Raw genomic sequence first — 21832 nt, forward strand, 5'->3', positions numbered from 1 at the left:
GACCGGAGATGTTCTATTGTAGCAAACACGAACATTTTAAACTACAGCGATGTAAATAGCCTGGTCCCAAAAAGCTAGCTGTTAGCAAATTACACATATAATGTAGCAATGCTAGGGGATGCAACTATGTCATGGCAGGTGTATTTCTCAGGACCAAAGGAAGTGTCAAGTGTGAAGTCATTTGGATGAGCAAGCAACAATAAGCTATCGGTGGACAAGCAATCGGGCCGTTCAGTGATATTAAATGTTCTTCTTACCTAGTCCTTCTGAGACTTTTTTATTTCTGGAACGTCGCAGCGCATTGAGTTCGAAGCTGAAAAAGCAACACCCTCTTTTACCAGAGTAGACAGGGCTTCAGGAAAGCTCTGTCATACAGTGTATGTCAACCTGGAGCCTCAACTCTGCTTTGACAGCCAAAAAAAGAAAGAGGTCAGTGTGGATTTTTTTCATTCTCTTTTTATCCAACATCCTTGCCACATGTCTAGTTATTATAATGTGCATAACCAGGGGCGATTCTAGATCAAACCTTTAGGGGGGCTCAGCCCCTAATGAGAATGTGACACGGATATAGTGCATGAAAAAGTGTTAACCCCCCCCCCCTGCTAAATCAGTTATTTCATTAGCCGATAATCTCTGAGCTAGCTACTGAACAACAACGTCAGCTAACGTTTTTTGACACTTTTAACACTATGATGGAACTAAACCTGACACTTTATAAGTCTCAGTAATAACGACCAATTTGACACAGTGTTGTAACATTCAGCAATTTTAGTTGCTTACGTTTCAATTTGGGTTCTAATCTGCACCATGAAATTACCAACTTCTTCTCTGGGGACTACCAACTTTAAACTTAACAACCGCACTCCCGCTGACAGATTAGATTCAACCTAAGGCGGGAGTCTGGCACAACCACCTCCGATTGACTAAAACTACCTTTCTGTTGACCCTTTCCTTGACTGGGTTACAGGTGCATAGCATTGGCGACAGCCACACAGGATATTAACCCTGTTTCAAGCCCTTTGAACCTGTAATTGTTTGTCTTCTGTCACTAACAGACAAGTTCCCAAATTCTCACTTGAAGCACCAAAATTGAGCCCCCCCTAAAAAGGGTTGCTGTGTGTTGTGGCAGATCTTAAAGCTTGACAGTAAATTATTTGGATGCTTAAAGTCCAGTTTTTTTAATCCTTACTCCTAGCCTAAGGTGAGTGTAAATAATTGAAATAGGTATCCCATCGCGGCCTTCATGGCACAATTTCAATTGTGCCCTTTTATCTAGAAAGAACCGCTGAGAGCCTTAGAAATGTTTCTGACTTCAGGATGGATTAACATCAAATATGCAGTGCTGCTCCTGTGTCACTTGTGATTAGGTGTCCTCCAAGAAGATCTGCAGGAAAATTTGCCAGGCTCCCCATGCCCCCGCACACCCCGGCCATGTCGCAAAGCTCCTCGCTGGTTAGATAATCAGCCCAGATATGAGCTGGAGTGATTGCTGTGAAATCCATAACCAGCCATGTAACATTCTGGACAGTGACATGTAGAGGGATTATTAATGATATTTACACTACAGATGATACTGTGATTGTACTCAAAATCATAATTATGCAACAAGATTTCTTAAAGAAAAAACACTTTAATCATACAGTGTATTCATATTATAATAATAGCTCCAATAAGGAAAAATACTCAGTGATAAATGGGCAGTCGGAGTCTCAAGATTTTTAGCAAAGATTACAGCCAGTGGCAACTGTGGGAAGATCCTGAAATAGCTCTGATGATGCATATAATGAAGCATGAGAAGTAGCAGTAGAAAAAAAGTACACTTTTGCATTTAAAAGCACATACACTACTGATCAAAAGTTTGGGGTCACTTTCAATTCCACTCCATTATAGACAGAATACCAGCTGAGATCAGTTGCATTGTTTTTTTAACCCAGGGCAGCAGTTTTCAGATAACATTATGTACTTACATAATTGCAAAAGGGTTCTCCAATGTTTTCTCAGTTAGCCTTTTAAAATGATATCAGATTAGTAAACAGAATGTGCCTTTGGAACATTGGATGAATGGTTGCTGATAATGGGTAATGTAGATATTAAAGGATTAAAGATCAACCACTTCTTTCTACAACAGTCGAGAACCTTTTTACAATTATGTAAGCACATAATGTAATCTGAAAACTTCTGCCCTGATTAAAAAAAACAATGCAACTGATCTCAGCTGGACCGGTAGTGTAAATGTGTTCTGTAATTGGAAGGATTTCTTCTCATCATGTTGTTTATTTAGGTGACAATACAAATTAGCTTGATTGCAAATCTGCACTCATAGTCCCATCACAACTAATAACAGACAAAACAGATTCCAAACATTTACACAGTAAAGTTGCAAAAGAAAAATAAAGAGAGACTGTATGAAAATGATTGGGGTGGGAAGAAGATGTGCACCTTATGTTTCACTTTTTTTTTAAAGCAAGACTCTCCCCAACTTTATTTTTTTTAATATTTTCTTTAGACCATGAGTAAAAGAGGAAAAGCATTTAAATGATATACTCGATTAAAACAGAACATTCATATTCACTATGGGAAACATTTTCACGTTACACAAAATATTCCACCTACTTTTTATGTTTGAAACAAAAGAACACTACGCTGCCTATAGGTTCTTGCTTCATTCATAAAAGAATTTGGTTTTGTGTGCAAGATAATATATATTACCAAAGCTTTAAGTTCAAATCACCCATGGATTGAAAATGTGCAGAACTGGCAGACATACAATCTTTCATTTCTATGTAACAATTTTGATATCTTTTTTGAATAAATCTCACAAGGGAAGGATAAATTAAAGTATGATGAATATGGGGAAATTAATTAATAATACCTCTAAAGGCACGTGTCTTTGAAAGCCTCTTCAGGCCACGCAGGGACTTACGGAGCTCCGGCTCCAGCTACTAGCACACTCAGCACCGCAGCAGAACGCTTGCATAACCAATGACAGCCCTCAGCGGCTGATGCATAATCACGACAACTGTCCTGGTGTGTTGCTGATACAGTGGATAATAATTAGAGAGGAGACGAGTGGACAAAGGAGACAGTGGGTCGCAGGTCAGGCGTGTCTGCGTCATATTTTAACATGCACAGCATATCAAATTTGCTTTATAGCATTGTGCCAACAGTGAAGTTGCTGCATGAGATAAAAGGTTGCAGCGTCCCAGATGAAAAAACATGCAATTAAGCAAAATCTAAATTTATTTTCTTGTCGCACAGACTGATTGTCATGCCTTTTTCTATTATGATTGTCACCTGATAGTTGTATTTCTCTTTTAATTCAACACTGAACACACTAGTTTCTGTTCAGGATTTGGTGTCGTTATAAAAGCTATGCATCATTGCCTTTCCATAAAACACCACTAAAATCTAACTGGTCCTGGTTTTTGGAGGCCTGGCAGATTAACAGTCAGTGACAGTCTCATCTAGCCTGGCTCCGCCCTCCTATGTACTTCCGCTCAATAAAAATGTTCCTTCAGTACTCTTCGTATTCTTGGGTTTTCTCCGGCCAAGCTTTAACCAGTCCAATCAGCAAACAGAGGGAGTGGCTGAGAACGATTACGTTGAGGTCGATGGCAGCGGAGAAAGATGTGAGTGAAGCCATTCGGTCCGTTGTGGCAACGCTGCCAAATATCCAGAAGTTAAAGCCCGAGAAAGAACAACCTTTGCTGAGTTGTGTTGGTGGCCATGATGTTGTGGCCTTCCTCCCCACAGGGTCCGGGAAAAGTTTGATTTTCCAGCTCGCTCCATTAGTGGTGAAGGAGTCGGCTAAGGCGAAAGCTAGCAATGCTAAGTCGACGTCACGACCAAACGTTAGCGATTGGTTATGGCAGATCCAGAGTGGCTCTGGGTAGATCCAATAGTTTTAAACTTCAACAGAGTACCCGCCTTCAAGGAAGTTAACACTTGTCAATGAAGAGTGGTCAGACTCTCTGTACAAATGAAATGTACGAGGGCCTGTCCTTGTGAGAATCTGTCCTTGTGTTACTGAGACCAAATATGGACTCCATCTTCTGCCCTTACTCGTGTTGCTACAAGACCTGTTCTGTCATGAAACAATGGTAAATAATATTTCAATCCTTTGAATATCAAAATTTGAGTTTTCTATAGTTTGGCTACAGATTTGCGATCCTAATTTTACTTTCATTCCTGAAAGAAGTCCCTTCCTCTCTTAAGCCCTATTCGCACGGGATAAGTATTATCTGGTGACCTCCGGTCATTTGTAATAATTGCGGAGGTTGTCTGTGATCTTAATCCCGTGCGAATCGGTCATGTCTGTAATTTGTAAAGTAATATACTCCAAATAACCCCTACCATATTTCGCTGGAAAACGGAGGTCCTGTGATAATATTAGTCCCGTCGAATCGGCATCTCTGCTTTGTCCAGGATTTGGCGGGGCTTTTTGTTTTTCAAGGTACCTATTTCCTTCTTTTGCGCCTTTTTATCCATCTTTGGCGAAGAATGGAGGGTGCGTTGGAGTGTTTTGACAGTGTTTTGGGTGCTGGGTCATGTCGCTATATATCATATACAATTTGCAGAAAGAGAAAGATGAAAACCACCACAAGTGCGAAGACAAAAAGAATGATTAGATGGCGATGGATGACATGTATAGCAGCATGCAGTAAATATATTTTTACATACATCTAGAGATAACAACAAGACATCTCCAAGCAATAGCTTATCAAAAATAATGCACAATCAAGCGAGGGGGCTCACTTCATAATTAGAGGTTAATGTTACAAATAAATCAAGCATAAAGCTTGAGCTAATAGATTTTAACCTGGTGAAATGTTTAGTTTTATCCATCTAACCGGACCCTGCTTGACACCACCCGGAGAAAAAAGTGAGAGAAAGAAAAAGGAGAGGTCGCAGTTCGGACGATGACTGACTACCCGGTTGAGATTGTGTGTGTGTGTGTGTGCGTGTGTGTCCTCAAGATCTTACCACACAAACACACGTAGCAGAGCTACCCACACCCATGTTTCTACTGTTGCTTAATGTCAGTAAATTCGAGTAAAATCACAGGCTTTGCTTATCCTGTTCGAATGCGCCAGATGAAACTCAGACGTGGGTGGGTAATTTATAATTCACACGAGGTCCCTAGATAATACTTATCCCGTGCGAATAGGGCTCTAATCTCACCTTTCACACGTACAAATTTCCAGAATAGAAAGAATGATATTTAAACAATAGCTCATCCTGGAAGTCTTGCTGTGTGTCTGCAGAGTTCATGGTAGCTGTTGCTTATTCTATCCTAGTATGGAAAGCTCATGCAATACATTTCGATGCAGTAAATTAATTTATAAACAATGCCAGTAATGGTGAGCCACTGTTTAAACAGAGAAGGCCATACTGCAGTCACAGGATAACTGTAAAAATCTGGAAGTGATCGCACAAACTGACAGTTTCAGATTTTTCATAAATGATGATACAGCTACTCAACAGTGATGTTTAAGGCTAAAGTCTTTTGTTAGAAAATACTGGCCAATAAATCATGTTTGTGTGATTGTTCTTGATTGTATCTCCTTGTTTCTTTAGACATTATTGCTCCTATTGGATAATAGTGCACAGTCACTTATCCTTACTTTACCTAGTTATTTAACTTGTTTGCTCTTAATACATATGGCTCCAGCTCACTAGTGACCTCAGTGCCAGAAGGGTGAGATGAATAATTACATTATATAAGAACATCAGAATCATGTCAAATGAATTTACATGTGTAGGCGTCAATGTAAACCTTTAGTGTCGTTGTGTGGTGGTGATGTTCAACAGCAGTACAAATTCAAACACAAAGCATTTCTACTGTGTTTTCTATCGTCTAGGGAGTGTCTTTTCAGTCAAATGTTTAAATAAAAGAATACATTAAAGTTGTGAATGTCTGCCAATATGAAAACGGCCTATAAGTTATTTTTTTAAACAGGAAATCAAGCAGCAATCATTTGCCAATCCTAGACAGGCTCCTGACAATCTACTGCAGACTATCTTCCACCATATCTCATGAAACTTTACGGAAATCTTTTGAGGTCATCATCAACCACAAAACTGCATTATATCGGCATCGTAGCATCGTTTTTGCCTTTTGAAATTGAATTTCAAGACAGGTTTTTCCCAATATTTTAATTTCAATTCCGTTTTATTTTTAGTGTCAATTCATAACAGATGTTATCTCAGGACACTTTACAGATAGAGTAGGTCTAGACCACACTATATTTACAGAGACTCAACAGTTCCCCTAAGATCATGCATTTGGTGTGACATAAGAGAAAATAACAAGAGACAACATTATGCAACAGCCCTCTGTGGATTCCAGGTGGGAGTTGAACCCCCAATCTTAAGACTCTCTACGTCTGTGTGTCAAACAGAGAAGAATTAGTGTGAATCTGTTTTAGTGAGAGTTATTTTGCTTTTTGTCCAAAAGATCTTTTAATAAGTTTAATGTGATCACGCGTTCCATAAACATTGTGTGAGCTCCAGCAGCAGCTGCTGACAGGTTCAAGCTGACATACATTTCAGCTGAGCTGAGATATGAGTCATTTTACAAGTTAGGAAAGTTGATACAGAGCTTTTACTCTTCGTCCTTCAAGTAGAGTCACCCTCAACATGCCACTTTCAGAGCTTTTGTCTAGTTCGGACTGCTTTCCTGTTCCGAGATGTCTAAGGCTCTGATCAGCTCTGAGGCTCTTTATGAAACAGATTGATCGTGGTTCAGTTTGTCAGGCTCATTCAAGACGGGCTTTTCAAAATAAGAGACTTTATGAAACAGTCCTCTGATGGTTGACAAAGGAAAACACAAAGAAAAACAGGTGGAATTGAACCCACAACCTTCAGACTGTAAAACATATTTTCTACCAGCTAGGCTATCAAGATTAAGCAAACTGTCTCAAAGTCTCAAACTGAATGGAATTAGATCTTTGTTGTGCGAGCGTGTCAGTGTGAACATGTGTCAGTGTGAATCTGTTTTTTTGTTTGTTTGTTTTTTAGATTTTCAATTTACAAAACAAGAAACGACAAAGATACAATGTATTACAAACCCGTCCCAAACCACCCACCAAGGCTCAACCAAAAAAAAAAAATAGTTACACACAGTTCCTGTACATCACTTTACACTGCTCAGAATGGGAATATTATGCAGCATTATACCACATATATCCTTATACCATACATCAATAGACCAGTTGACAGTACATTGATGTGCAAAGGAGAATTACATCATGTGAGGGATATACTTCTATAAAGGAGGCCCAGGTTTTAGCATATCTGTCCCGTAAATTATTCCGATTATATCTCAACTTCTCTAATGGGATCACATAGAGTACCTCTTTGACCCAGTGTGAATCTGTTTTTGTCTAAATCTGTTGAAACATGTTTCAGTCTGTAAACTTAGTTACTGTATGTTGATGAAGATTAATTTTCTGCAGCTTCAGTCTGATCTTCTTTCTCTCTCTGGTTCTTCATGTTAACCTACTCCAGAGATGGTCCAGTGGTTAAGGATACAGACTGTCAACATTGAGATGTGGGTTCAAATGTTGCGACAGCTGTGTTAAACTGTGTGTGTGTGTGTGTGTGTGTGTGTGTGTGTGTGTGTGTGTGTGTGTTCATTTGTAAACTCTAAACAATAAAAACAAAAAATTACAACAAAAACCAAAAATGTCAACAACAAAACTCGACGTTTCCCGTCAATTTCAACTTGCACATTTCTATATTTCAACTTGCAAATATCCGAATATCAACTCTACCAATGAGGAAGCAACAGAGAACAGGTGAAGCTAGCTTTTGTTATAACTTTACATTATCTGCAGTGTTTTAGTCTGCAGGCTGTTCTACTGACTCTGCAGGTGATAGAGGAGATGATCATGTGGCCTTCACCTACATATTACATATTATATTTATTAACAATTTCTTATTTTTGAAACAGGAAATATTGATTGAAGTAATTTTAAAGTGAAAACCCCTGTCTAAAACCCCAATTAATTTGTATGTAAAGGACATGAAATGTCCAATTAAGATGCAAATTTTAGGTTAATTAATTAAGTAAATAATGGATCGATAAGAGGGGTTTAGTTGTTCTTCTCCAGAGTTTAAGGGGTCTTTTAACTTTAGCTAATCATATCTTCCCTCAGAAGGGTTTATTTATAAAATAGATTATCTGAAGGATATAAGAGGCTTTAAAAAGAAACAATCTCATAGAATATACCAAATCGTATTAAAGTTACCTCACATGGCTTATGTAAGACCAGAGGCAATTGTAGCAGCTGATTTTGAAGGGCTTTTTTATGTTTGAAGGCCAATCAGGCCGCTGCCTCTCAGTGTGTAACTACAGCTTCATTTATAGACTGTGCAATCAGTATGAAGTTCTGAGATGTAGCATTAAAATCAATGCAGTAGGTGATGGTTCAGCTTGTTACAGGCGAAAACAACAATGTCAGGATTACATAAGCAACAACCTTCAAATCAAGTGTTTAGTGGTATTGATCATATACACTGTAGCAGGATTGCTTACAAATCTATTTAACTATGTCTGTAAAGATCAGTCATCCGGGTCATTACAGGAGTGTTAAGGCAACTTAATTGTAACCCATTCCTATTTAGAATTAATAAGTTATTTATAAGACACTATAATGGAGTTGTAAGCAGGACATTTAAAGTATTTAAAAATGTATCAACATCAATCACTTCTCATCAGTTCAAGTGTGTCATTATCCATCATTATATATATATATATATATGTATATATATATATATATATATATATATATATATATATATATATATATATATATACGTACAGCCATGTGATACTGTATGTATTTGAAATTCTGACATGCAAAATAGTGATAAACATGTTTTCATACATAATTGGATACATTAAAAAAAAATATATCTGCTAGTGTGTTATAAACTTCTATTATATGTATATTACTTATAAATGCAGTGTAAAATAAAGTGTTGCCTGGGAGCATTTGACTCTTCAAGATAATTTTGAACTACATAATACAATCAAATGTTAAATTGCTTTTAAAATCAATGGGTTTTTAGTTGCATTGCTCATATTTGAGAGACGTCTAAAGCAGTTTTGGATTGCAGAAACTAAAAATATTGTGTGATATAGCATTCGTAGTCTATATAACACAACACTTTTACAATAAAGAGAAAAGATCTAAACATTGTACACTTTAATGAGTCAAAAGTAATTAAAGGTAATCCGATTATGGCAGAGATTTAAAGCCTGCCAGTGAGTAATATTACTAATTGTATTTGTCTGCAGGTTATCTTTGATCTGAACAGTCCGGCTTTTGCTCTGAGCCGATGTACAGGTTAGGTAACAGCCAGGGGTCATCTCCAGTGAAATCTGTGTAAAGTATGCACAGGTGATCATTGCTGAGCGGTGATCATGAATAATGGACTTTTCTCACATGAAGCTTTTTATCAAGCTGTGACCCGCCTCAGTCTGCTCAGCTGACCCTGTCATGCAACATTTCAGTTGCCTCAGATGTGCTGCGTGTAACACGAAGTGCTGCCCTGCCACCTTTCCCTCCCGCAGGTCTAACCTCACACCACTTGAGGTTGGCTGTCTGTCAAATGTTTCCGGGCCACTCAGCGTGAAATGGTCATGCTCCTGGGCACTCATATTTTTTTCATGGCTGCCACAGATGTTGTGACTCTTCAAAAGGCAAGGCAAGGCAGCTTTATTTGTATAGCACATTTCAGCAACAGGGCAATTCAAAGTGCTTTACATAAAACATTAAAGAGCAGTAAGAAAACAATTTATAACAATTTAAAAACATTAATAAACAAATTAAAAACATTAAAAGACAAGAATAAAATTGATAGTGCAGTATAAGAATAAAAGTTACAGTGCAGTAAGTAAAGTAATTAAAAAGAAAAAAAATTAAAGAAAAGCAACATCAAAAAGATAGGTCTTTAGCTTAGATTTAAAAGAACTGAGAGTTGGAGCGGACCTACAGGTTTCTGGGAGTTTGTTCCAAATATGTGGAGCATAAAAACTGAACGCTGCTTCCCCCTGTTTAGTTCTGACTCTGGGGACAACAAGTAGACCTGTCCCAGACGACCTGAGAGGTCTGGGTGGGTCATAATGTAGTAGCAGATCAGAAAGGGACAAAAAAAAGGGACATTTCAAGATATTTCTAAAGAATTGCAGGCTCACTGAAGATGATATTTAACACATATCCTACAGTACATGCATTTAATGAATATTAGTATATAGTATAGTATGAATAATGAGTATAGCTGACCCGTTAGCTGTTAGAAGCTGTTCGTCCATCTTGGTTGATCCAGTGGAAGACATTTTGAATATTATTGTAATGTATTACTGTGCACAATCCTCATAGAACTGTTTCTTTACATGTATGTATGTATGTATTCACTTTTTATATAAAAACTTATATTTGTACATACTGTAGTAGTCAAATGTTTATGTTTACTTTGTTCAGCTTTGTTATTCTTGTTTTTAGCTGTATGTGCTGATTCTGAATTACTGGTCAGATTGCCAATAGTAGTTGTTGATTTATTGTCCCTTGAATCGTATCATCATTGTCAAGCAAACATGTCAAGATGTTCACAACAACACATTTTAATACTGAGGAATAATCCTTTTTTCTTTTTTAACATCATTTTGGGTTTTTAGAGATGGCAATTGCTATTAGATGGATTACCATACATATTTGTATATCGGGCCCCTGAAGATGTATCCTAATGACTTTGGTGATCCCCTAACTTTTTATTCAGCAACTGTGCTCAGAGTATGAAACCTGCAGACATGTAGTATGGATATAAATGTCAAGCTTTTTGTTGCAAACGTAAGTTTTGCCACTGTCCTGCTGCAGTACAACTATCCAGCACTTTAATTAGTCTAATTCCCAGGTGTCTTCAATACAAGTACGTCCTATTCTATGAGACATATACATGCAGGAAATCCACTGTAGTCACTAGACAGCCCCAGGATTTTGCATTCATACCAGCACTTGAACATAGCTATGATAGGTAAATGTTAAGTGGTTTTCCTTCTCTCTGCAGTGAGAGGAGAGATGAGATGCTTCACAAAGACTGACAGAGCAGACAACTCCTTGATCTCATCAACTTTTTGGGAAGAAGAATACTTTTTAGCACCCTATAACACCACAGGAGTGAAACTAAGAGAGGAGCTCATGATAAGCCTATTTCTTCAGCAAAGAAAACTCTGTGTGATGTCTTACTTTCTTTCAGTTCGGTGTGTGCAGGGCCACATAGGTTTAAAGGTAATTGCAAGACAGCTATCACATAATTGCTGTTCATTTTATTATTTATTTTTTCAGGTTTATATGGATTAACCTGCACATCCCTAACTTTATTTGTAAGTTTTGAAAAGCCTAAAATTGACATCATAAGCGCTAAGGGATGGCATCCTGGTGGAAAGTGGAATGCATGTTTTAGGGAAAATGTACAGAGGGGGAAATTTACTGTAGTCCCACTTTCAAATCCTAGATGGTCTGATCTGGTCTTTGACGCCCTCTGCTGTTCATCCATGATGCATTTCATGCTGCCTTTAATGTCCCCTCATAAACTCATTTTTTATTCAATTAAATCTGTAGACATAATAATAACTTGTGTTTAAGCGCATTGGGTGGGAAACTCTTTATATAGGCCTACAGTCTATGGCGGGAAATAAAGACAAAACAAATTACGCAACACACCACAACTGCAGTTTTCCACGTCAAACTTGAATTCTTAGAGAAAATGTATTTAAGGTGTGGTTACGGTCACCATGATCAAAGAGGTTATGGTCTGTATATAGGGTGGAAATACACTTTTAAACGCATTAATAAAGTAGCCTACAGTTTGGCTTGGGTTCTGCCGATTTTTTATTAGGAATATATGGAAGGAATTTTCAATCTCATCTTGACTAAAATATTACCGCAAAGATAGTTAGCCTATTTCAATATTTATCTTAATTTCATTTTTTTTAAGTAGGCTGCCTGCATTATTCCAGAGCATTGTTGTATACAGTGGAAAAATTATATCAATCATCCCTCATGCTCTTCTTCGTCTTGTCGATTCCGTGATTTCCGACAAAACCTGAAGAAGGCGTGTTGTTTGCGAAGTGGTCAGCTGACTCTGAGTTGTCATGTGACGTTTACAGGCAGAGGAGGAGATCCCATGGAGAAAAACAACCTTCTGGGTCTCATCAAACAAAAAACAGTTAGGTGGTCGTCTGTTCCCGGTTTGTTTGTCCCGTTTACACGTTCAACATGATGGATTGGACTAAATACCAGCTGTTCCTCGCGGGACTTATGCTCACAACTGGATCTCTCAACACATTATCAGCAAAGTGAGTAGATGTATTTATTTATTTCTACTGGTGTCATGTGTTTGTAGTTACGTTACAGTTTATTTCACTGTAGGAGAATTTGCTGTTAAACAGAGTTGGACCAATGTTTAACACAACATGTAAATTAAAAGATTAACTGTTAGTGCTCATTAGTCCATTCTTTAGCTAACTTAACTAACCTTAATCGAGCTAGCGTGTTTATTTTTGTTTCAAAGTATAAGCTTGTTACCCATTCATAAGTGTAGCTACTGTATGTATTAACACGTAACGTGTTCTGGTAAACAGCATGCTAACCTATTGTTAGCTTGTTAGCTTTATAATAAATGTGATGAAAACAGAAAGCTAATGTGTGTGTATAAGGACTGACATTTCAATTTTATTGACACACTTAATACGATTGTTGCCAGGAAGCAACTGGCATGTAAAGACTCCTTAAACAAGTTTATCTAGTCAAATACATTTCTAACGATATCTATCCAAACTAAACTGCCTGTGTTTAACAGACATGCTTTGACTCAGGCCTTCATGTTCTGTCACAGGATAAGTAACGTTAATAGCCTAGTTCAGCTTTATTTGTAGACCACAGGTTAATACAGTAGCTAACATGAAAGTTGTGTCATTAGCCTACTTCAAAGCTGCAACTAATTATAACTTTATAATTTTTTTTAAACAGAAAAAGGCACATCTGAGAGGCAGGAAACTAATGTTTTGCATTTGCCCTTGATCACAACAACAATTGATTTTCTTTTGACTGACAAAGGGATTAATCCACCAATCATTTCAGTCCTGAAATGACTCCTCGTATATTTCAGGGCTGCCATTTACCAACCAAATTTCACTATGAATTACCATGCAGATTATTATTTCAATACATTGATTAACCCTTTGGTCTTTAAAATACCAGACAATAGTGAAAAATGCCCTTTTTAATGTCTTTTAAATTACGTGTTTTGATCAATCAAATGTCCAAATCCCAAAGATATTCAATTTACAGTTATATAAAACTGTGGAAATCCTCACATTAAAGAAACTGGAGAGACTATTTGGTATTTTTTTATTGATAAACAACTTAACAGATTTATCACATTAATACATTTCAGTCCTCTCTCATTATGGACACGATAGGAAAAGGCTTGATATCCTCGTGAAACAAGTAATTCAGCTTTTTAACTTCCCCAATAATCTGTGATGTCAGCTCTCTGCTGCCGGACACACACTTCTCTGTCCTTTTGTGGATTTGTCCATGAAACAAAACTCACAAATGTTGTATGAATCACGGTTTGAGTGCTAATGTGTCAGACAAAGCAAGCTGTGTCATGTTGCCCCAAGAACAATGTCAGCAACTAACAGGTAAAGTTTCACTACAGTCACCTGACACCAGCTTCGTCACAGCGCTGGTTTTAAAGCCCTACAGCTAAGATCAGTTATCGCATGTAGGTTGATAATTTTGGTGCAAGTTCCCTCTTTCCTTTCATGCAGACATGCACTTTATGAAGATAGTTACCACAAAACACAGTGACCACAAATAAACAGGAATAGTCCTTTGGATCAAGTTTCCTACTTGTAGTGATAAGCTCAAGTGCTGTGTCATTAACTTTAGGGACCATATTCCCTTGTCTTGCATTTTGAAGCAGACAGGACGCCCACATGCTTGTCATGCTTTTTTTAACTATCTGCCTATAAAGGTCACTGGGTTATGTGGACTTCAGTACTCAATAACTTCTCAAGCAACTTCCTCAAATCAGGCATCCATTTTAGGTCCAATTTTATTCTCTATTTATATGCTTCCACTCGGCCAAATTCTCCAGCACACCTCCAAATCTGAAATAATACTGTTCAATCCACCTAACACCATCCCTAGTCCCATCAGCCTCGGTCCACTATCCAGTACTATCAAACCCACTGCCAAAAAACTTAGGTGTCATTTTTGAATCAGACTTCACCTTCACCCCACATATCAATAAAGTTGTCCAGTCCTGCTTCCTCCATATCAGAACCATTTCCAAAATAAAAAACCTACTGTCACAGCAAGACCTGGAAAAAGTAGTCCATGCCCTCATTTTCTCCCGTCTAGATTACTGCAACTCTCTTTTAAGCCTCCAGCTGCTTCAAAGCTCAGCAGCCAGGCTTCTCACTGGTTTTAACAGATGACAATACACTGCTCCATCCTAGCTTCATTTCACTGGCTCCCTGTCCATTTTAGAATTGATTTTAATTTTACTGATCACTTTTAAGGCTTGTCACGGTCTGGCCCCCGACTGTATCTCAGAGATGCTTGTCCCATACTGTTCGCAGCCTTAGATCCTCGGACGGGGCCCTTTTAACCGTTCAAAGATCGAGGCTTGTAACCAGAGGTGATCGTGCCTTCTCGATCAGGGCGCCTCAGCTGTGAAACGACCTGCCCGAGGAGATGAGGCTTGCTGAATCAGTGACTTCTTTTAAATCACTTCTTAAAACACATTTTTATAGACTTGCTTTTATGTGATGCTGTCTTTTTTATCCTTTTTATCCTTTTGCCTTTTCTCTGTTCATCGCCACCTACTGCCTGTCCTCATAACTTGCTATTTCCACTTATCTGCCATCTACTTGGGAATTTTCTTTTTCTCCTTCCTGTCCTTTAGAGCTGCCCTATCTTTTGTTGTGTATATATTGGTATGTGTACTGATGTGCTGTGAATATTTATGTTTTGTTTATGTTTTTGTTTGTTCTGGTAAAGCACTTTGTAAGCTGTTGTTTTTAAAGGTGCTATTCAAATAAAGTTATTTTTAATGACTTTACAGTATTTTATGTGAGGGCCTGTGAAACAAATGTACCTTCAATGCAGAAATCTTCACACTAGTATTTTTCAGTTGAATGCTGGTGAAAAGCAGGCATAATGTGAAAGAATCCAAACTGAGAAAAAACGCCATAACAGACTCGCATAGTTGTTGTTGATTAATCAGTTACTTCTTCTGTATATAAAATGTCAGAAAAAGTGGAAAATGGTAAATGCCTGTTATGATTTCCCACAGCACAAGTTGATGTAATGATTGCTTTTTTTGTCTGACCAAGAGTCAAAGAGTCCACACACACACAGTGTATGTATGAATATATATATATATATATTCATTTCAGTATTGTATATGACAGAAAGGCAGCGAGTCCTCACATTTGAGAAGCTAAAGAAAAGCAAAAAAAAAAGAGACAAACTCTCAGTCAAATCGCCTGTCAAAATAATTGCTGATTCATCGATGAATCATTGCAGCTCTAGCTCTGTGTTTTTATGTATAGTTGGTTGTGTAAAATGTCCTAAATTAAGTTGTAATCATGTCTTCTTGTCTGACAGATGGGCTGACATGTTCTCAGCGAAGGGTTGCCATGATGGCCCTAAACATGCATTTACTCACCCGTTTGTCCAGGTAAAGTAATAATGGTGACAGGATTGTATCGCACTTCATTTTCACTCAGCACCACATTGGCCAACAAATTCTTTCTTGGTACTGACCGAAATGTGTCTGTAGCACAATTATTAAATACTGTCAGGTACCTGCTTCAAAAATTTGTCATGTTTAGTTATTGATTAATCAGTTAGTTTTTTTTTTTTTTTAATCTGGGTTCGTCAGGTTTCTCCCACAGTCTAAAAGATATGCAGGTTAATTGTGTGGACTCTACTGGCCGGGTTAGCTCAGTTGGCAGAGCGGGCGCACATATGTAGAAGTTTATTCCTCGACGCAGAAGGTCCAGGGTTCAAGTCCAAACTGTGACAGTTTCCTGCATGTCTCTCCCCTTTAATATCTCAGCTGTCCTATCCATTAAAGGCAGAAATTCCCAAAAATAATAATCTTTAAAAATCTTTTCAAAAAATTGTGTTGACTCTAAAATGTAAAATCCAATCAGTAATCATTTTCTGAACTGCTGTTCAGAAAATTCTAATCTGTTTCCCCTCTGTGTCTTCCTCTCACTGTCCCTGTCCAGGCAGTGGGTATGTTTCTGGGTGAGTTCAGCTGTATTGCGGCCTTCTACATGTTACTTTGCTATGACAGACGTCGCCCAGAGCCCAAGGTAAACCCAGGCCAGAGCTTCAACCCTCTTCTCTTCTTCCCACCCGCCATGTGTGACATGACGGCCACCTCCATCATGTATGTTGGTAAGTGAACTTTTGTTTAAAGTGCTCCTGTGTTGTTTATCTGGTGTTTGTGGTAGGCATTAGCATTTGAAAGCTTGTGTCCTGATCTATTTTTCCACGTCAAAGGTCAATAAAATGACGTAAATCCCGTTAGCCAAACCGAAAAGATGATCTACTTCTCTTTAAAGAATCCATTCGTCAGGAAAAAGATAATCGAATCAAAGATAGTGTTGTTTTCCTCAGTGTCACTTTGGTGTGGTTTGCAGCCACTGCCTTTCAACTTCATTCAGTAGAATGATTTGATTGTTTATGTGTCATGGAAAAGAAAGTAAGTATTTCCAGATGATAAATGTGATCATGTGTCCAAGACAAATGTCCTTCGTGGACAATAACAAATGTGTAGAAAATTAGTAGTTAAAGAGAATTAAAAAGTAAGACCGGTGGGACCGGCCCGTTGTGGGAACGGCAAGGATTGTGGGTGGATTATGTGTATAGAGCAACGGCTTAATACATTGTCCCATACTAGCAGCCTAAAGTCTCGTATTTTATCTGCTTTTATATTATATTAACTGTTTTTAACTGATCTTTAATGTTTAATTTCTTATACTGCACTGTAACTTTTATTCTCGTATTGTATCTGTTTTTAATTTTGTTATCGTTTTTAACTGCTCTTTAGTGTTTTAAGTAAAGCACTTTGAATTGCCCTGTTGCTGAAATGTGCTATACAAATAAAGCTGCCTTGCCTTGCCTAGAAAATGAACTTGGTTAATGAAAGTTTTTGGGTTCGCAGCTCTCAACATGACCAGCGCCTCCAGCTTCCAGATGCTGCGCGGAGCCGTCATCATCTTCACTGGTCTGCTTTCTGTGGCGTTCCTGGGGCGACGCCTGCTACCCAGTCAGTGGCTCGGCATCTTCATCACCATCTTGGGGCTGGTCATAGTGGGCCTCGCCGACTTCTTCAGCGGGCACAAAGACGACACACACAAACTTAGCGACGTCCTCACAGGTGAGTTGGATTTTAGTTCCGATGTGCTTCATGTGCTGCTGTAATCATCTCTGGTCAATTCATGGTGTTGGCAGATAACAGCAGGAAAAGTAAATAAAGTGTAGGCATTATTTGGGTAAATGTTTTCTTATGATACAGTAGAGCAGGCAACATATCTACGTATAAAATCTCAGTACAACATGAAACTACATTGAAAAGGATTTACAAACATGTACGCATTTATTTATTTATTTATTTATTTATTTATTTATTTATAACAGCAGTAAATTAAAGACGACTACTCTCTTCTGTCCTGCAGGAGACCTTCTGATCATCATGGCTCAGATCATTGTTTCGGTGCAGATGGTCCTGGAGGAAAAGATTGTCTACAAACACGATGTCCATCCTCTTCGGGCTGTTGGTACTGAAGGTACAGCAGTTGTTCACCTGTAGTTACATGCAACATGTGTTTGTCACCAAAAGGGGGCAAAGATTGTACCCCCTCAACCCACCAAAGGAGTGAAGAACACAAATGGAATGAGCCAATGTCCTGAATTCCCAGTGTTAAAAGAAGTAAATAATCAAAGGTCAAATAACAACAGATATCAGTCACCTTCTAAGAGGAAGGAAGATAGAGTATTGTAGAGTTTTAGAGACCTTGTGACAGTGACGTTAGATGCACAGTATTTGCAAAAGGCTAAAGTACGAGTAGTACTGAGGGACAAACGCAGGAACTTTTCTCCACAGTGTACACAGTTTGACCAAATAAATTAATAAATGTTAAAGCAGCACTTATCAATGTTGTACATTACCAAATTACTGTTTCATGTGAAAAGAATCTCTATAGTGATGAACCCACAGCTCTTCTGAGCTTTTCAGCATCTTTAGTGTATTGCTTTACTCTCGGCACGCTCTTATTTCTAGCAATGCCAGGCAGAAGTTTTTAGTGGAAAAGCTCTAAAATCCAACTGAATGCGACCTGCTCAGCACCAAAAGGCCTTGGTGCAGAATTACAGCCACTAGAGCCAGTCCCACAATGAGCTTTCCTTAGGATGTGCCATATCTGTATCTGTAGTTTTAAATGCTATTGAGGAGGAGGGGGGGGGGGCAAGGTGGAGGGTGGGGGTATGGCCTTGACCAACTGTCACTTTGCTTGTTTGCAAGCCATGATGTCTCTCCGTGCGTTCATGGACATCGGAAAAACGTTTTTCCGAGTGAAAACGTCAGCATTCACGTCACTTCCTGTGGGAATCAGAGGTGGGAAACTCTGGCTGGATTTTGATAACAGAGTTTCCCAGTTGGTGTTTGGTTTGGACGTTTGACGGCAGGGTGGCGCTGACGTATTGCATACGGACAAATGTCCAAGAACAAATAAAAACTTATTGTGGACAAATGCCTCTGCCAAGAAACATACACAGACATAACATGTTTAAAATTATTCATAAATAGACCTATGTATAAAAAAAAAACACATTATCCGTGTCCTTTCCTGTTGGTTGTCCTGCAGATAACACAAACTAACACCTGGCGATGTGTTTGGATGCTCGTATAAGAAAACAGCAGCAAATCTTTTTATTATTGTGGCATCCATGTTTTCACCCACCTGATACTCTCGGCTACGGCCAACCGTTGGTGGCAGTCATGCAACAAGTTGTTATGCCAAACGCCAATATAACAGAAGAAGAAGAACACGCATCCCGACCATATGAACGCTGCCAGTCGGAAAAAAAAACGTAACCACGGGGGCGGTGCCTGTTATTCCCAGGTGGAATGAACGCAGCATACCTCTTTCTCATGGGCAGTCCAAATTCTCTGGGTGGGCAAAGCAGAGAAAGGGGAGGTAACCTTGCTCCTTATGACCTCATAAGGAGAAGATTCCAGCTCGGCCCATCTGAGCTTTCATTTTCTCAAAGGCAGAGCAGGATACCCAGGGCTCGGTTTACACCTATCGCCATTTCTAGCCACTGGGGGACCATAGGCAGGCTGGGGGAACGCATATTAATGTTAAAAAACTTCATAAAGTGCAATTTTCATGCCATGGGACCTTTTTAAGATGTCCGTCGGAAACACAAGAGTGACAATGACATAAAACTCATCACATAGCCTTCATCAGCAGATGAAAGTGTGACAATGTGCTTTACATTTGCATATTTACTAGGTGGATTTTTGATCATTGTCATCATTTGAATAATTACTTCAAAAATATTTGGCCACAGGGTATCTAGCGTTAGTCTTACTGTTTTATATTTTAATCTTTTGTGAACTGTTTTTAATGAATGTCTGCCACTTGTATCACCTTATTGCCCTTAATTATAGGACAATGGTTCCCAACCTGTGGGTCACAAGATAAATCTGAGCATTTGCAACATGACTAACAAGGGGGAAAAGCACGGAAAACATTTCAGCAACCAAAGTTATGCTTATATTTTTTTTAGACTTTCCTCTAATCTTTCTAATCTTCTATTACCACTGTAGTTTACACTTCTTTTTTAAATTCATGGTCAATAAAGCTCATTTTTATGAAATTATACCTCATTTTTTAGTTTAAAAAAAAAAGCAGAAATTATGATTATTTCGACAAATAGTTACGATTGAGTGCACAATCACAGACTGACAAAAGTTTAGTCAGGATATTGTCTGGAAACCATTTCATTGTTTTTTCAAATGCTATAAAAATGTAATAAAACACCCAAAATTCAATGAAAGTAGTGAACTGATCATTTATTTTACTTGCGAACAGACGGGTTAAAAGGGTTAAGTTCAAAAAGGTTTTGGACCACTGTAATAGATCAATATCATAAATTGTGTTTTCCATTTCCAGGTTTCTTTGGGTTCTTCGTCTTGTCGCTGCTTCTCATTCCGATGTACTTCATCCACGTCGGCAACTTCAGCGACAACCCACGGCAGGTCCTGGAGGACGCGCTGGACGCCTTCTGTCAGATCGGACACGAGCCTCTCATCCTGTTGGCTCTGCTGGGCAACACGGTCAGCATCGCCTTCTTCAACTTTGCTGGCATCAGCGTCACTAAAGAGATCAGCGCCACCACCCGCATGGTGCTGGATAGCCTGCGCACGCTGGTCATCTGGGTGGTGAGCCTGGCGCTGGGCTGGGAGCAGTTCCATGGCCTGCAGGTGCTGGGCTTCCTGGTGCTGCTGGTGGGTACAGCGCTCTACAATGGACTCCACCGCCCCCTGCTGGCAAGGATACCGTGCTGCGCTGCCATGGTGAACACAGAGGAGCAGGAGGACAGCCCCGGAGAAAGCGAGAGACTGCTGGGGGACGGCAGTGTGCAGGCCGGCGACCAGAGCTAAGACTTGAGCCCCGACGACGTGCCAGTTAACTGGGAATGAAATGAAAAATGAATCAACATCTTTTTAAAGTGTATCAAAATGTCCGAGCTTCTACACCAAGTGTTTTTTCCACTTGTTATTGTAAATAAATAGATCTCCTTCCCTATGTTGTAGTTTTAAGGCTGTAACGCACACTAAGAAAAAAAAGGGAACTGTCATTAAATCACACTTGTTAAATGGTGTTTTTTTTTTTTAATGGTGTGTATTTTTACTCAGGCCTGTGCTGACCTACAGAAGAAAAAAAAACATGTAATGAGATGTAATGTGTTGACAAAAAAAAGAGATATTTTTAAAAAGAAAATACACTTCTGAAACAACGCAAAGTCTTGAAACATGTTTGTGCTGCACCGTTAGATATTGTTTAGTATTTTCTCTTTCCAGCTTCTTAAAAGTGGAGACCTGCTGCTTTTTTTCTTTGCTTTATATCGTTGTAAACTCACTATTTTTGGGCTTTGGACGGTTGGTTGCAAAAGAAAAGATATTTGAAGATGTCATTATAGGCTCTCAGAACTGGTGAGTTGAAATGTTTACCATTGTATGACATTTTGTATGCAGCCTGCATGAAGTGCTGCTCTGGTGTGTAGAGAGCAATAATCAGACACAATATGAAGGGAGGGGGGATCGACAGATTTTTTTTCAAATGCTTCTAAATAAATTTTTCATCAGAAGGGACGGAAAAGGAAAGGAATGACCGCAATGATATCTGACGATATACTGAACACTATAAAATAATGTTTTTAAATGCATACTTGTGAAATATGCATCATCCTTTAACTTGAAATAGCATTATTCTCTTCCTTGAAGCCTCACTGGCTCCGATGGGATGAAAATTCAACCAGAATTGTGATGAAGATTGGACGTTTGAGCTCGGTGAGCAGCCAGTAAAGGCTCCAGTGTCACCAGGCAGCTGACACCTGCCTTCACTTCCTGAGTCAACCCAGCTTCCTCCCTGAAGACCGGTCTTGTGCTTTAATGGAAGTCAAAGGTTAAACGCAGGAATCCCCAGAGATCCACACACACGACCCCG

The 21832-nt window shown here is 38.9% G+C and overlaps 1 protein-coding gene across 1 annotated transcript; it reads left to right on the forward strand.

The window, feature by feature from the left end:
* The first annotated feature begins 12158 nt into the window (after positions 1-12158).
* Positions 12159-21489, forward strand: slc35f6 (solute carrier family 35 member F6). Its single transcript, XM_039782697.1, has 6 exons — positions 12159-12364; positions 15690-15762; positions 16319-16490; positions 17260-17475; positions 17774-17884; positions 20276-21489. Exons 1-6 carry the CDS (start codon positions 12285-12287, stop codon positions 20764-20766), a joined length of 1143 nt encoding a protein of 380 aa, XP_039638631.1. The 5' UTR covers positions 12159-12284; the 3' UTR covers positions 20767-21489.
* Positions 21490-21832: the final 343 nt, after the last annotated feature.

The sequence above is a fragment of the Perca fluviatilis genome, chromosome 18 (genome assembly GCF_010015445.1).
Source record: "Perca fluviatilis chromosome 18, GENO_Pfluv_1.0, whole genome shotgun sequence".
In the NCBI taxonomy this organism is placed as follows: domain Eukaryota; kingdom Metazoa; phylum Chordata; class Actinopteri; order Perciformes; family Percidae; genus Perca; species Perca fluviatilis.

Coding starts and splice junctions, on each gene's coding strand:
- slc35f6 (XM_039782697.1), top strand. CDS start 12,285: ATGATGGATTGGACTAAATACCAGCTGTTCCTCGCGGGACTTATGCTC. Junction 17,476..17,773: donor ACTTAGCGACGTCCTCACAG/GTGAGTTGGATT, acceptor TCTGTCCTGCAG/GAGACCTTCTGATCATCATG. Junction 17,885..20,275: donor TCGGGCTGTTGGTACTGAAG/GTACAGCAGTTG, acceptor TTCCATTTCCAG/GTTTCTTTGGGTTCTTCGTC.